Genomic DNA, 13,485 nt, shown 5'->3' with positions numbered 1-13,485 from the left:
AAAGCAGAAAATCTTCCCCAGCGCAGTTTTGTGTATTTTAGGTGACAGACCTTTTTACTCTATTTTGATGAAGTCTGCAGTTTTTCAGTTGGATGATGGAGCAACAACCCAAGACAACTCTGGTGTCTGTACAGGGTTGGTTTCCTCCATTAAATTGATTTAATATGCAAATGTAATAATTGGCAATTTAATGTAATTAATGATCCTGAAATTGCATTTATTCCATTCATCCTTATCAAATGAGAAACGTCTCTCTCTTTGCCCCTACATATAGTATTTTAAGGCTCCAGCACTTTTACACCTACAATATACAATACAACAATAAGAACATAACTATAAAAATGACAACATTTTTGCAGTATCATCATTGCTGGATTTGAAAACGGTGGCATTTTCATTTTTAAAACTGCAAAAGGAATAAAACCGGTGAAGAGCATTCGGTGGTGACCGTCCCTCTCCGCTCAGCAGCTGTAGCTGCAGGAGCTCAGGGAACAGTTCACAGCCACAGTCAGTGTTTTGGCATGCCGCACTGCGATGTCAAAGCCTGTTGTCTGACACTTGCACTTTTTCCACACACTTTCTTCTCCGAGAGAATCACTCTCGCCACCGCTGCTCTGTCTCTCGCACAACGCGCACCCGCAGGAAAGGTTGGTGCCACAGCGCCGTGACCAATAGCACGGCTCATTACAGACAACTCTGACAGGCAGCCTCTCAGCCCTGAAGCCCCCGCGCTGCCACACTGACAGCAGACAATGTATTAGTGAAGAGTTTCCATAGACACACTGAGATTTACTCTCCACCGCTTATAATTACTGTCACTAAATGTCAGTCATACGCAAATTATTTTCATTATTATCCAGGAAACTGTTGCTGTATATACACTAAGAAATACAGATTTAGCCTTTGCACAGTGTGGACAACCGCACTCAGCAGAATGAGGAGTATTGTCTTTATTATTATTATTATTATTATTATTATTATTATTGTCTGAACAGGAACAGAACATTTACCGGTCAGTCATACAGTTGGCTCGCTGCAGGCGGCTCTCACACAGCAAGTTATTTTAGCACAGACGCTAACTAGCTAGCTTAGAAAGTGCGATATATCGTCATATGAACATTTCAGCCCTTAAGAAATACAGCGACGCACTTGTAACGCTTCTCTTGAACATTTCTACAAACCACAGCGCACATATATGTTCATACATTGTATACAGACATTATTGCACGACATATGCACAACATGCTGTGCTCAGCAACTCAAAAGGAAGTCAAAGGTCAAACGTATAAGAAAACACATAAAAGTGGATGAAAATGGAGCTTAAGAAAATGTAAGCTTTATATTTTTAAATGCTTTATATGTTTTAAATATGATTTTTCAGGCTTAATGAGATTGGTGTGTTCATGTTTTTGTAGGAATTTGTACAGGTCTGTGTGGCTAGCTAGCTTAAGGCAGCAGATGGAACATTTTAGCTAGCAAGCTAAAAGCTACACTAATTAGACATTTCATTAACACCCCATACTCCTGTCACCATGACGATATCTTCTAGCTTTAGTGATAGTTGCAGGAATGATGATAGTTGAAGTGAAAGATGTATAAAATGCATTTTCAGCTAACGCCATTAGAATATTTTGAAAAATGCAGATGTAAGTCTTTTACCACAAATCCTATATCGTCTAATGATTCAATCTCATGGTCCTTAATTGATTAGTAAAGTCTCTCACTTGAGAGCATGACACTGCAATAAAACAAACAAAAAAAGAAAATTGGGTCAAACTTCAAAAATGTTTCGGCGTCTCTGATCCGAGACAAATTTCTCTGGGGAAATGAAGTAAACCTCACCTCAAATTAGTTCTCTGAGTTTCTCTATATTTCTTCTTATGTGCCGAACAGGGAGAAGATGGAAAGCCTGGATCGCTCGGGCGTGACGGCAAACCTGGGAAGGAGGTATGTTCAGCCTTGTACATTTGATATTACAGAGTTTTTAAAATGTTTTTTAACCCCTGATTAGGTGGTATTCCTTTCAAGCTGCATACTTACCCAATATACTTAATCTATAAGCCTGCATGTATCCTGAGAGGCAAAACCCAGGGCAAAAAGAAGTTTTCAAAGCACTCACTCCTCAAGATTATTGATTTGAGGAACTCAGGAGCGTGTATTCAACATCCTCTATCCACTTAGATCTTCTCCCCTCTGGGCTGTGGTTGCAGGACAGTAAGAGACCAAAGTCCAGAGACATGTTTATTAAGAAAATCAACCTGAAACAATAAAAGTCAGGGGGACACAAATAGGATTTTTAAAAGTGAGGGTGGACATGTTCCTGAATCCAACGTGGAAATTACCCCCTTGGTTTTTTCACGGCTTGCAATTGTATTTTCTGCTTTGCATACACGTCAAAACTGTGACCCCGGAAGGTAAAAGTCAACTCAGTATTTTAAGTCTCTGCATTTCCCTCAGTTCATCTCACACACACACAGAAAACAAAGGTGCAATAAAGTGATTTTTATTCATTTTTTAAAAAAGTATACAATAAGTTTAAAAGCATGAAATCCACACAGTTGTCCTTTACGCATTCTCTGTCTAAAGGTTATACACATGCCTCCGCAGCAAATACTTGTTTTCCCTGTATAACATTCATCCCCGGCTCAGTCACCCACGTCCTGAGAATAATTGTTATTTTGCCTTTCTGGAACCAGTCCTCCATTGATTGATAATACTCAATAAGATTAAAACATTTTTTGGACAGAATGCAGCATTTCCAGCATTAATCACGTCTGTATAATACTAAAGGTCCAGTAGTATTTGTGTAAATTAAGTTTTATGTCTTTTGACATTGTGTTTCATCCCATTCATCTTCATCAAACGACAAACTGAAATCCCTCTAACATACACATTTAGAGCACAGCACTTTTATTCCCCCCATTTGTTTAGTAGCAGGATATAACACTTCACCAAAAAAAAAACCTCAACTCATCCTCTTACTGTTGGGTTTGGAGACAGACTGTTCTCACACTGCAAGGCCCCTAAAGTCAGAATATGTTTCCCTCCTACTCCCTCCACAAAAAAACAGGAGTTAACTCACTGCTGCAGTCCAGGCTGTATTTCAGTCAAGATTATAAAATGGTCATGCTTGCCTGAAGGCGTGCCCTGAAGGTGAGATATGAGCGAGTCAGTGTTTTCAGTATGTAGAAGATGTGATAAAACTGTCTGGTTTGTTTTTTTTGGTTTGTTTTTGCAGGGCTCTATGGGACCTCCAGGTCCAGAGGGACGTATTGGACCAAGAGGAGAGTCGGTGAGTCTCTGGCAGGGCTGTCTGACACAAACACAAGACAGACACAGCACAGTGTCAAGCAGACAGATAGATATGGACGTAAAGTGGCACTCAAGTCATTTCTCTTGCTGTCCTTCCCCATCCATTTTCTCATACTGTCTTTTTCTTCTTTTTTTTTTCCATCCTAGGGCAAGCCAGGTGAACCAGGGCCGTCAGGAAAAGCAGGTCTCCCTGGAACTCCAGTGAGTTAATGTTTAAATTCAGTTTTTCTCTCTGTCAAGCTTTTTGCATCAGAATAACAAGCTCCCAGGTGAATGACGCACAACTGGAACACATGAAAAGGGCCGTAGAAGCTGTGACAAATATTCTATGTTTCACAGAAAGATCAATTTTAGTAGAGAAGTGAGTGAGTGGCAGGAGGGAAAACAGAGCTGATAGAAGAAACAGTTACTGTATGTGGGATGTAACTGAAGGCGATAGGAGGATGTGAAGTATTTCTAGAAGAGATGAACTGTCATGTTGTGACGAAAGATCGTAGTAAATGTTGTCCTGACCGGGGTGGGAGCATCACTTTCCCCTGAGTGAGCCAGGATTGAAAGGAGTTGACCAGGTTCCTGCCAGCAGGAGAAAACTTATTGTCAAGTAACTTCAGAGCAAAACAGTTCACCGTCTCCGGGAGGCACGAGGCCAATAAATCCCTCGGCAGGTCTGTGCGTCTTGCAGACGTTTCGTAGACAAATACCTATGCAGGGTCTGTGGTGACGTCAGGTCTGAATCATCTGATGATGCAGAATTGCAAACAAGGTCATGTGGGACTGGGAGGGAGGGAAGGGAGGGGAGCGTGCTTCAGGGGAAGAAAAAAAAAGATCAGTTTTGTCAAAGTTGTCCTTAATTTCAGAGGTGTCAGGCTTCATGCCAAGATGAAGCTGAGTGCAGAGGCACAGGAGAGGCGAACTAGAAACCAGCGTTTTGGAGACAACTGTAAATCTTTGTAGTCTCTGCCAGTCTCTTGTAGCGTCCGCATGGGGGGGCTGGAGTGGGGCCCCCCCAGAGTCTAGGAGCGCCACTGGCCGAGTGTAGGTGTTGTAAATATTATGAAGCATCTTTAGAGCGGGCATTAACAGGCACTCTAACTTTTAATTGAATAGATGGAAAATTGCTCCTGAATTTACCTAAAGAACGAAGCCATTAATGTCTCAAATAAAACAGAAGAAAAACCTTTACTGCGAAGCTTTGCCTGGAGAAGCTGCTGCCACTTTGACCTTCATTCCTGCTTGACAGCGGCTTGAAAACAGAACTATGTGCCCCCCCGATCGCAGCCTGCCATGAAAACAATACAGGCTGCTGTTAATTTGTGTTTCAGCGACACTGTCTGCATGTAAATTGCACAACGATCAAACAGGCAGCAGGTAACACGGAGAGGGAACATACCTGTCAGGCCGGTGATTTGCACAGAAGTACATGACATCTCCTTTCCACGAATCAGCTTCGCCCACTTCAAACCAGTGAGAGCGTAAATCTCTCTCTGTGTTCATGTCGGACACTCTCACTCCGAGCAAGAAGCCGATACAGAAAAATCCCAGAGGAATAGGCAACAAGTTTCTAACACAAAGATGAAGATATCTATTTTATTTGAGCTAAAGCTACTTATGAAATATGAGCTTTGCACTTTACTGGCCACAGAAAGGCCTCTGCCCTGGTGACATGTCATTTCAAAGAGCTGTCACAGTCCTCATAAAGAAATCGGAGTCATTGTACTCAATGCACTTGTGCGATTTCGCTCAGCACACAGAGGAGGTTAATTAAAGTGTGTGAGGGTTTGCTGATTAGGGAGTTTATAGAGAGACGCTGGGACTGTAGATGACGAGGAGGGAGAGCGAGAGGTCGTCATGACAGATGTCATTTGTTAGGGAAGTAAAATATAGCGAATAAAGATGGAGATCTTGAGAGACCAGTTAGAGACGTTTTGTTGTTGTTTGTTTTGTTTTGTTTTGTTTTGTAATTTCACATGTCGGTATTATTCGCAACAGAACGTTTTGGAAAGAAATAGAAGGACCTGCACACTGGTCCGTGGGCAGAGGGATGGTTTCTTGGGAGGGAGAGTAACCGTTGCTAACTGGAGGGCAGACGATATGCAGCCAGCTATCAGAGAGGAGTCGATGATATCAGTCGGCAGAGGGAGCAGATCATCAGAAATAGCCCGGAGGACGGGGGAGGGCAGGAACCAGATGCGGGAGGGTTAGAGGAGGAGATGGAGGGTGATTTTTAGCGGAGGCTGAAGGTATTTAGAGGCAGGATCAGATGTTGCCAAAAATGTTATCAGATGACCAAATTTACCCAAGCAAAGAAAGGATTGTGTAGTGAGTGGTGAAGATAGAGAAGAGTATCCATTTCAGCAAAAATAAAGCAGAGGAATCTTGACAAGTGGAGGTGAGGAAAAGAACATGAATCGCTCTGTAATTTGTGCAATCATTAGAAAATTCCTGCACTCTGCGGCTGCCATAACCAGCTTGTCTTCGGGCCTCCATGTCCCTTGTAAATATGAATTTTAATCTCTTCAAGCTGGCATGTCCCACCGCAAGATTGGTTTATGAGATTTTTATCCAGGGCACTGCTGCATGTTGATAAGAACTGCAGCTAAATGTTAATCTTGCTGAATCCTCAGTAATGAGCGAGGCTTTTAGACTACAAGTACAGTACGCCACGTGCGTGCCATGTGATGTGAACAGCCATGTCTCTGCTGTCTCACAGGGTCTCAGGGGAGACAAGGGAGAGGCCGGCAACCCCGGATTACCAGGATTTAGTGGGCCCAAAGGCCCCGCGGTGAGTGGAAGATTTGTTTTTGTGTGTGTGTGTGTGTGTGTTTTGATTAAAAGAATAATTTCAGATCCCAGATTTGAGCAGCTGTCAGTAATGCTTACTTTTATGTTGATGTCCAGGGTCCAGCTGGTCCAGTGGGCCCCGAGGGGAAGCAGGTAAGCACTTCCTAAGACCACTGATGAATCGTATCGTATCATATCGTATCGTTTACTGTGACTTGATTTCTTGCTCACATCCACTGGTTTTGGTTTGTAGGGGATGCCGGGCAGAGTTGGTGATCGTGGCGTCAAAGGAGATAAGGTGAGTACTATAGGGACGTAAACAAATACATGATCTGAACCAGAATCAGCTTTATTGTCTAAGTTTGTTTGCAGATACAAGGGAATATGACTCAGATCTCTAGTGAACAAAAATAAACATAAACATGGAGAAACAAATGCAGATATAGGTCAGGTGCTGCAGAGTGTAAACAGGAATACAAATAGTGCGAGGCTATGTAGGAGTGTAAGACCAGTGGTGGAGTAAATATTGAATGGGTAATGTAACATGTTACTTTATAGAAAGAGTAGGTGGTTATGTAAGTACAGTATGTCTGTGTACAGTGTGAAGCTTTTGGAATGACCTGGTTTTCTGCTGGTCATGAAATGTGATCTGATCCGACAAATACAACGTGCTTTAGCTTATAACCAACAAACAATTGTAATCTTCTGTGTCTTTTGTGTGTGGAGTGTCAAGCTGCTCTTTGCCAAGCGTCAGGCATGCAGAGAGGTTTTTGTTTGGACAGCAAATCAACAGCTCTCCCTCCTTCTTCTGCTGAGATCTTGATTCACATCAGCAGATGCTGCTTTTCAATAACAAACTCAAAATGTTTTAAGTGTTCTTCATAAGTCAGAGTCGCTCTCCCGTCTTCATTGATGTGACTCCAGGTTTTATACCTTCTGACCAACCTGTGCTGTGAATATTTGAATGATACACAGTTTCATTATGAACAAGAACAACACAATGATTTATGTGTTATTGAACTGATATGATTATAATTATTTGATTAATTTAGGTCCATGGTTAACATGCATATGTTTGTCATTTTGTATATTTTGTGAAACGGTAAAGTTGTAATTATGTAAATAGCAATAGAAAAAAATACAAATATTTTTGTGCAGCTTTACATTCATGCTTAGTATATAAGGAGCATATTCGACTCTTCACTCAATGCATTCCTCATTGTTCAGTAACTTACCCATCAGTTATTTTGAAGCACTCCTCTGATATCTTATCCAGGGTGACCCAGGTATAAAGGGAGATAAAGGACACTCAGGAGAATCGGGAATGCCTGGAAACCCAGGACCCCCAGGCAGAAAGGGCCACACAGGAATGATGGGCATGTCAGGACCCCCAGGAGAAATAGGGCCTCCTGGGTCACAAGGACCTTCAGGAAACCCTGGTATCCCAGGACCAAGGGTGAGTCATATCCATGCAAAAATTAATGAGATTTTGAAGCGATGTTGATGCCACAGCAATATTCACAGATGAGTGAGATTTAGATATTAATAATTGAGTTAATCATTAACATCTCTGTTGTCTCAGGGAGAGTCGGTATCACTGGAGCAGATGAGACGGCTCATCCAGGAGGAGCTGGCAAAACAATTAGATGGTGAGGAGGAGATTTCTGTTTGGCTCTGATGTCGCCCGAAGATCTCAGAGACATGTTTGGTTCATCTGGGCAAATCTAACAGAAGTGTTCTGAGATTAAAGTCAGTTTTCTTTTGCGTCCAGCCAAACTGGCTTACCTCATGGCTCAGATGCAGCCGGCCCATGTGAAGAGCACAGCCGGCCGTCCGGGACCTCCGGGCCCTCCAGGTAAGGACGGCAATCCTGGACGATCTGGCCCCCCGGGAGAGCCTGGCATGCCTGGACAGAATGGAGGGGAAGGCCCCAGAGGACCCATGGGCCCTAAAGGTAGGACGAAGACTTATATCAATGTTATTGGGTGTGTGTGTGTGTGACCTTGTTCCTTCACAGAGTCACGGCGTCTCCTGCAATTTTAAGGTTCAAAATCAATCACTGGTGCAACTACAAGAGAATTTTGTCATTGAAATTACTTCCTTCATTTATAGCGAACAATATCACGCAGTAGTAGGAGTGGGTGATCTGACTTACATAGAGGAGAGTGAGGTGTGTGACACACTCAGTAAACAGAAAACAGCACTGTGGGCGAAGAGACCAACATCTTAAAGAAGTGTCAAAGCGGCAGAAAGATACGAATCACAACTTCTGCTCAGGATTTTCAGAATAAAATCAGAGTGGGAACAGGAAGCAGATTGTGATTCAGATCATGATTTGTCATATGATCTTTTGGTCAGATCACCCACCACTGTGTTGTAGCCTTTAAGACTGATAGAAGAGAGAAGAAACAACATTTGTGCCAGAATTTCATTATAATCTTTTTTTCCTTTTTGGGAAACAAACTTTCTCTTTCTTTGCGAAAGTTAAATGAGAAGATTTCTACTCGCATATTTTTCACTGTCCAGACAAACTTTACAGACAATACTCGCTCACCATCTGTCCAGCACATCTACTGCACTTTTAATCATATAAGCTACAAGACGGGAGAACTAAAGAGAGCTACAGCGCTCGTCTCTGCTGACGCTCTCGATCTCTGTCTCTCCCACTCATTCTGTCCATGACCCAGTGTGTTGCATAATTCCCTGAAATCGTATATGTCATGAACCAATTGTCAGTCATGCTCGTAAAAACGAAGGCTGATAATGTGTAGAAATCATTTTTGACTGTTTTTGTTTTCCTGTTCGTTTCAGGTGAGAAAGGAACAAGAGGAGAGAAGGGAGATGCCGGTATTGGCGAAAGAGGAGAGCATGGCCCTCCTGGCCCGATAGGTAACAACCGGTCTCTTACTCACTGCATTCATCATCATTATGTTGGTTCCACCCCGTCACTAATTACTGCTCTGTCTGCGCCAGGTCCAGCCGGTCTGCCTGGCTACGGTAAAGACGGAAGCCCAGGACAAGCCGGAGTCCAGGGAGAGCCAGGAAACCCTGGTCCCCACGGTCAGCCCGGACCTCCAGGTCCTCCTGGCCAATGCGACCCCACCCAGTGTGCCTACTATGCCAGCCTGGCACAAAGACCCCACACCAAAAACGTCAAGGGGACTTAAGAAACAAGAGACACAAAGAGCTTGAAGTCCAGCTGTATTTATGAACTTGGTTGTGTCAGTCTGAATCAAGAACTTTTCCTTTTTGAAGATAACCTCAGTACGGAGGGCTGAAGCAATATGTGCTGCCGGTCAGATTCTTTGTTTTGTTTGTTTTTTTGGTATGAAGCTTGGGACGGATGGGGGTTGAGCATCGGGGGACTTTATAAGAGTTAATATGGGGTAAAGAGGGCAGCTAAACAGTTTGTTTTTTGTTTTTTCCCCCCACTTGCATGCTTCCTGTAAAATATATAGGGAGATAACAAGGATGATGCAGTTCCCTCTCACACTTCACTTCCATCGGGAGCGAAGATTTGGGATTCTGATATTGTATCGTTTCATCAGTAATTATATCAAAAGTACAGCGTTACAGGTGTTTTCTTGCAGGAATATGTCAGCATCACAGGCTCTTTTTTTTTTTTTTTTCTTCTGCCTCAACCATTTTGCATCAATTACCCTTCGCAGCCCACACTGTACTTCGTCAAGCCGCAGTTGTCAGTTACTGCTCACTAAATTGATCTCTCACAGGGGATTTTCTACCAGTCTGTTGGTAATTAGTCAGTCAAGGGAATTATCTGTTTTGTTGTCACTGATTGGAAGGGGAAGGGGGGGGCAGGCAGTGTGAGGCACAGTCTCAAATACCGATAGTGATTTTGTTTAGGAGGAGTGTTAATGACTTACTGTGGAGAGTGATGGATGACCACATTCATGCGCCTCTTGCCTCCAAGCTGGTAGCAGTGTTCTCATGTCGCCTCGTTTTGGATCGTGTTCCTGCCCAAGATCAGGCACAGAAATATAACCACCCTTACATAAATTGTTATTTTGCTCCATTTGTAAAAAGTAAACATGTTTGATTTATTTAGACAGAAATGAAAATAAGATTTTATTCTGGGAATAAACCGGAGGCAGCGGAAATTCCCTCTGTCACAACCCATAAAGCAGAGTCTTGGCAATTCAAGCTTTGGGAGAGATTTGGTGGATTTCATTCCAAAAATTCTGATTATTTGCTGAAAAAGATATGATACAGTTCCCACACTATCCATTTTGTATGAATTGTTTTTTTTTTTTTTTAAGTGGGATGTCTAATTTTAAAATGATAGCCATTTAAAATGAATAACACGGTATGCATAAGTCATACGTGTTAATTTGTTCATCCACAGGATGTGTATTAAACCTGAGTCTAAAGGACAGAAGTTGAGACAGTTAGAAATATCAGATATGTACTATTATGTTTAATGAAGTGGCTCTGGCCATTCTCTCTCTCTCTCTCTCTCTCTCTCTCTCTCTCTCTGAGGTATGCATGGACTTGGGCAGTGAACGGCTTTGAGGAGGTGGTATAATTGCAGCCTTTGTTCACCTTTCTTGAAAAGCTGCTTGTTTCACAGTGCTCTCTCTAAACGTGTCACTTCCTTTCTGTTCAGCGAGGCTTATTAAGTGCCTACGCTGTGGCAGCTCAGCCCTGCTCTGAAGACACATAGCTTTTCTTATTTGTCCCCTGGAACCTAAAATTGGAGTGATGCTTCCCTGCATCCTGATGACCCGGAGCATTGTGGTAACCGCTTTTGCCTTACATCCCTCGTGGACCAATTACACTTCTCTCCAACCTCAGACATATTGGTCATCTAGAACCATTTAAATAGCCTCCACAAAAGTTTGCACATTTGTCTTCCTTTCAAAAACATGAAGAAGCTTATCAATACCCACAAGAGCAAAAGGGGAAATTTTGAAGGAGCGAGTATAAAAATCTTATGTGAGCTTGCCAAGAAATTACATCTGACCAAAAGGTCACAGGTTATCACAGTATGGGCGCAGTAACATTTATCACCTCTTGCTCAGGTTACCTATCGGATGTCAAATTGTTGCTGCAACACAACTTCATTGTGAGGATGTTGGTAAAGCAGAATGTGATCATTTAATTTGACCAATATTTCTCAGCGGCTTCAGAGGCAGGTGTGATTAAATGTGTTACATCAAAGCAAACCTACATAGTTTTTGAAAGATGTAATAACACATTCTTCATCTAAGATAAGAAATGTTTAATTCATCGGCATTAAAATGCACCCTCAATAAAATCCAATAAACTTTTTTGGCTGATGATGTTGCTACAGCTGTGCTAGGTCTGGTATGACTGGTAGTTTATGGTGGCAAATAATTAGCATCCTGCAGTTCTCACTCTTGGCCACATGTGGACAGTGGCCTCTGTTACATCGGCTCATTTTAAAAAGTGGAAAAACATGAATTGAAAAAGAGATATTTGTCATTAATTCATGGAGATGGCTGAATAAATCCAAAACATCCAGCAGGCTGGACCCTCTAGCTTGCGTCATACCAAAAAATGGTTTAAAAATTAGCTGGTCAGCTAGGCTAACTAGCTAGCTAAGACAGGATTTGACATGTCTTAACTAGCTGATTTACTAATAATGAGTGTTTTCGGTTTTTCTTTACTGACATTGTCTTTTTTTCGATCTAACCAACAAAACTGTGGCTGTTACCTCTGAGATTTAAATCAACCATTTGCAAATCGGCAAATATTTGTAGCTACATCCACACTAATATATTTTTTATTTTAAAACAGCGCAGATGTTAAACGTAACAAAAACAATGTTTGAAAACTAACATGTATTTGTAGATGTAGGCCAAGTGGTAGAGAGCATCTTTAAATGCAGTGAAGTTCAAATGTACAATATGTTCAGAACCAGGTTTGGTCACAAACGAGTGAATGGAGTGAATGACTTGCTCTTTCAGCCGTGCCATTTAATCCACCTATTAGCTGCTTCTCTGTCACTGGTTTATTGAACAGTCCGACCGTATCAATATTGCTGTTTCTTTGATTTGTAAATGCTTGTTACAGTTACCAATAGACTGTGTTACAGGGTGGGATAGCAGGTTGCTGCACAAAGCTCTATATTTTGTAATGCATATAGGCCATACACATATCATTATTCAAATTAGCTATTTGTGCTGATTTGATTTTTTTTTAAGTTATATGGATAAATTATTCACAATTTGAACCAGTGCAGAGGTGTTTTAATGCTTTAACTAAATTGTATTAACTTTTTCCTGATAAATTGGTGCTAAGATACTTTAAATAAGTAGCATATTGTAAGTATTGGAAAGACACATGTACTGTACTGTATAATAAAGAATGGAACAGATTCATTTTATAATACAGGCTTTGCTATGTTTTTTGAATAAGTGCTTTCTGACTTTTGATACTAAAACTTTATGCAACCCCTCTTATTTAGATGTGACAGTAACAATGTTGGGACTTAACACATGTCTGTTGTTGTATACTGGCAACGGTAAGAGCAATAAAGCTTGACTTTAACCATTATTTATCATAATATGAATGTTAAAGTTATAGACATATTGTATAAAGGTAGATGTCCATGTATAGTGTGATTATAGATCAGGTCTAGGTTCTATATTAATACTGTGAAAGTAATCCTGTATTCAGAAACAGCCTTAAAACCAGCCGTCAGGACTTCCTGTAACTTTGTGATGTCACAACAAAGGAGTCACCGTTCTCAGTCCCACCCCACCTGGACCCACCATCCAACCTCACAGGATTTTGTATCTCCTAGTGTTTTACCTGAAATCTGCTTTATTTTTATTCAATCATTCAGAAAGCAGTCAGCCAATCAGAAGAGAGGCTCAGAGCCTCCTCTCCTCTGATTGGCTCACCAACCTGTTGTTACTAGAGCTCCAGAGAGAAGCCTGAGAGGAAATGTAAACTCTACATTAAGGTTTTTGGTTCTCCTTATGGATCAACACTTCAAATAAAACACCTGAAAAAGTGTAAAAAGTGGGACCTTTAAATATAAATTTTAGTGACATTAATTCAGACTATTTTAAAGATCCAACTCATTTATATCCTTTATAAATTTGTAAATGGATTTAAAATAGTGTCACTTTGAAATATACTCTGTTCTTCTGCTATCCATCATGTTGAATATCCATAAGCTGAATATGTAAATCAATCACTAATCTTTTGCTGAAATCAAATTCTATGAACCCTGCGCACCCTTTCCACTTATGTACACAACTTAAAACCCATTGGCTGCGAGCCACGATACGATCTATTAAATCAAAGGGACGTCTTTGGGATGGCTGCTATGCTAACTCTTTTTCTGCAGCCTGGTAAAGGTCATATTTGATCTGTGAATGTATTTGTGCTGTGCAGACAGCT

At 41.4% G+C, this 13,485-nt stretch overlaps 1 protein-coding gene across 3 annotated transcripts in view; it reads left to right on the top strand.

Annotated features, from left to right (window-relative positions):
* Positions 1-12,463, top strand: part of col22a1 (collagen, type XXII, alpha 1) — a 56,236-nt gene extending 43,773 nt beyond the window's left edge. For all 3 annotated transcript variants that reach the window (XM_056399639.1, XM_056399640.1, XM_056399637.1), the window contains 11 exons: positions 1,894-1,947; positions 3,239-3,292; positions 3,460-3,513; positions 6,023-6,094; positions 6,211-6,246; positions 6,347-6,391; positions 7,370-7,549; positions 7,676-7,742; positions 7,865-8,047; positions 8,905-8,982; positions 9,067-12,463. In XM_056399639.1, the coding sequence (XP_056255614.1) occupies positions 1,894-1,947; positions 3,239-3,292; positions 3,460-3,513; positions 6,023-6,094; positions 6,211-6,246; positions 6,347-6,391; positions 7,370-7,549; positions 7,676-7,742; positions 7,865-8,047; positions 8,905-8,982; positions 9,067-9,260 (1,017 nt within the window). In that variant the 3' untranslated portion in view covers positions 9,261-12,463. The remainder of the gene's footprint in view (positions 1-1,893; positions 1,948-3,238; positions 3,293-3,459; positions 3,514-6,022; positions 6,095-6,210; positions 6,247-6,346; positions 6,392-7,369; positions 7,550-7,675; positions 7,743-7,864; positions 8,048-8,904; positions 8,983-9,066) is intronic.
* Positions 12,464-13,485: the final 1,022 nt, after the last annotated feature.

The sequence above is a fragment of the Seriola aureovittata genome, chromosome 16 (genome assembly GCF_021018895.1).
Source record: "Seriola aureovittata isolate HTS-2021-v1 ecotype China chromosome 16, ASM2101889v1, whole genome shotgun sequence".
NCBI lineage: Eukaryota > Metazoa > Chordata > Actinopteri > Carangiformes > Carangidae > Seriola > Seriola aureovittata.
The sequence above is the reverse complement of the archived record's forward strand: the minus strand, read 5'-3'. Positions and strand labels throughout refer to the sequence as shown.